At 45.3% G+C, this 2,155-nt stretch overlaps 1 protein-coding gene across 1 annotated transcript in view; it reads left to right on the top strand.

The window, feature by feature from the left end:
- Positions 1 to 1,025: 1,025 nt before the first annotated feature.
- LOC147818857 (uncharacterized) overlaps positions 1,026 to 2,155 on the top strand; it is a gene marked incomplete at its 3' end in the record, with an annotated part of 4,083 nt that continues 2,953 nt past the window's right edge. Inside the window, exons 1-2 of the mRNA XM_087175253.1 lie at positions 1,026 to 1,608; positions 1,731 to 1,766. Coding sequence (XP_087031379.1) covers positions 1,578 to 1,608; positions 1,731 to 1,766 — 67 coding nt within the window. The remainder of the gene's footprint in view (positions 1,609 to 1,730; positions 1,767 to 2,155) is intronic.

The following is a 2,155-nucleotide window of genomic DNA, read 5'->3' as shown; positions in this document are numbered from 1 at the left end:
CAGGGCGTCCCCCGCCTCTCACCCGAGAAGATGCTGGGATAGGCTCCACCCCCCGCGACCCTACTAGAGGATAAGCGGTAGAAAATGAATGAATGAATGAATGTGTGTGTGTGTGTGTGTGTGTCACAAATCGATAAAGACACTTAAGAGAACCTAATTACACCATTGCACACTTCAAACCAGACACACACACGTGGTGTGTGTGCAGACTAGTTTAACTACAGGCCTGTAATAACAGTACGATGAATGAACCTTTCTGCTGTGACTGACTCTAGTATGAACTGCATCAGTGCTGTACTCAGGGCTTGAAGCGACGTAGAGCACATGCCCATGTCGCCCAAATCTAAATCCACCATTAACACACAGACACTTGAACTTAAACACAATTGAAAAGATCCCACATTTGAGAACAAGCACATACAGACACACTGATCCAACAAACACACTGCTCCAGCTTCATCTCTGTGGTTTAAATCTATACGTCATAAATATCCTGATAATCTGGTTCAGGTGAAAATATCACTCCTTTGTGCCACTCTGAGGACAACAGGGGCGTGACATCAGAGCACATCTGGATCTGATCTCATTCAATTAACAAATATATAAATAATCTATTCGATGTTGGGTTCAAATCTCTACCGGAGACACCGGACATCCTGTGGATGTTGCATGATGATCAGGTGCAGACTTTAATGAAAGCACCACGCTGCCATGACGACCCCTGGGGTCCTCATGGGGGTGTGGTGTCCGTTGGTCTGACCTGTCCTCTTGTGCGTAGCTGATCAGGTCACTGGGATCACCTGTGTTCCTGGGTGTTTAAGTCCTGGTGGCTGATGAATCTCTCTCCTCTTGTGTTTGGTTACGTCTCAGTTTGAGCCTCATGTTTAGTTCTGCACTTTACATAACACATATTCCACTCATGCACACCTCACACTGCTGATTCACTGAGTCCCACACCTTAACATTTCATTTGGTCCAATAAAATGTTCTTTATTAATGACGCCCGTGGTGCATCTCGCTTTATGTCGTGGCCTCTTGAGTCAGGGTCTTCATCTTGCTGTGTTTGCAAACTGATGCAGCGACACACTGAATGTATGTCACATCCTGACCACATCACCTTGGTTAAAGCAGAGACAGGCTGTCACTCATGCAGGGTCAAAAACCCCCTCTGCCCACTTCCTGTCAACTAAACTCATGTACGGGAAGAAGCAGCTTGTTTCCATCAACGTGTATCTCCGTCTATAAAGTCAAAGTCTTTAGAGAATGATGAACTGATTGTTTTATTAAGAAACTCTTTGAATCATTTCAAATCAAAGTCAAGAATCTTTCTGAACAAAGCCACTAACATCGGTCAGAGTTAGTCCTACTGTCAGTGAAGGCATCATGCAGCCACTAGATTCATGTCGTGTTTCAGTCTGTTGTTTCCCTTTTTTATTGCAACTAAAGAAAGAAGCTCAAACATTTTGTGTGCAGATGAAACCACAGCAGTGTGAACCACAGACAGAGGAAGGAGGAGGGTTTTACTCAGTGACTCTGAGCTGATCAGAGAGCAGCTCTAACATCCTCACAGAGTCAGGATGGAGGGAACATGTCTGCTGTGTCTGCTCTGTGAGTCCTCTCTTTGTCTTTATGTCTGCTGGTGATGACTTCACACCTTTGACACAGTGTTTGTCAGTTTGCTCTGGGTGAATGTGAAACCTTTAACTAACCTGTGGGTCACGTCTGTGCAGCTCTGACCTCCCTGCTGTGCTGCACCTCAGACTCAGGTCAGTCAACTCCTGCTGTCACTTTCTACATGTGTGTGTGTGTGTGTGTGTGTGTGTGTGTGTGTGTGTGTGTGTGTGTTGACGGACTGAAGCAGCAGCTGGACGAGGCTCAGTTCAGCAGGTTCAGAGAACAGATGTAGTGATGTAGACCAGACTTCATAACTAACATGTTGACAACCTGTTATATGACTGAAAGAGAAAAACAGAGGGAACAAGAGGAAGAAGCAGAACAACAACAGTGAGGTCAGAGATCGAGCTGTTAGACTCTAAAATACTCCTTCATTCCTGCAGGCAACAGCTTCCATATACATCAAGTTGTGTTGGAGGAAGGTGTGATAGTGGAGCCTGTATCTGAACTCACATTTCTCAGTCAGGGTGTAGAAACAACA

This window comes from Seriola lalandi, unplaced genomic scaffold (genome assembly GCF_002814215.2).
Source record: "Seriola lalandi dorsalis isolate HSWRI2012SDOR001 ecotype SW California unplaced genomic scaffold, Sedor1 jcf7180002054433, whole genome shotgun sequence".
Classification (NCBI taxonomy): domain Eukaryota; kingdom Metazoa; phylum Chordata; class Actinopteri; order Carangiformes; family Carangidae; genus Seriola; species Seriola lalandi.
The sequence above is the reverse complement of the archived record's forward strand: the minus strand, read 5'-3'. Positions and strand labels throughout refer to the sequence as shown.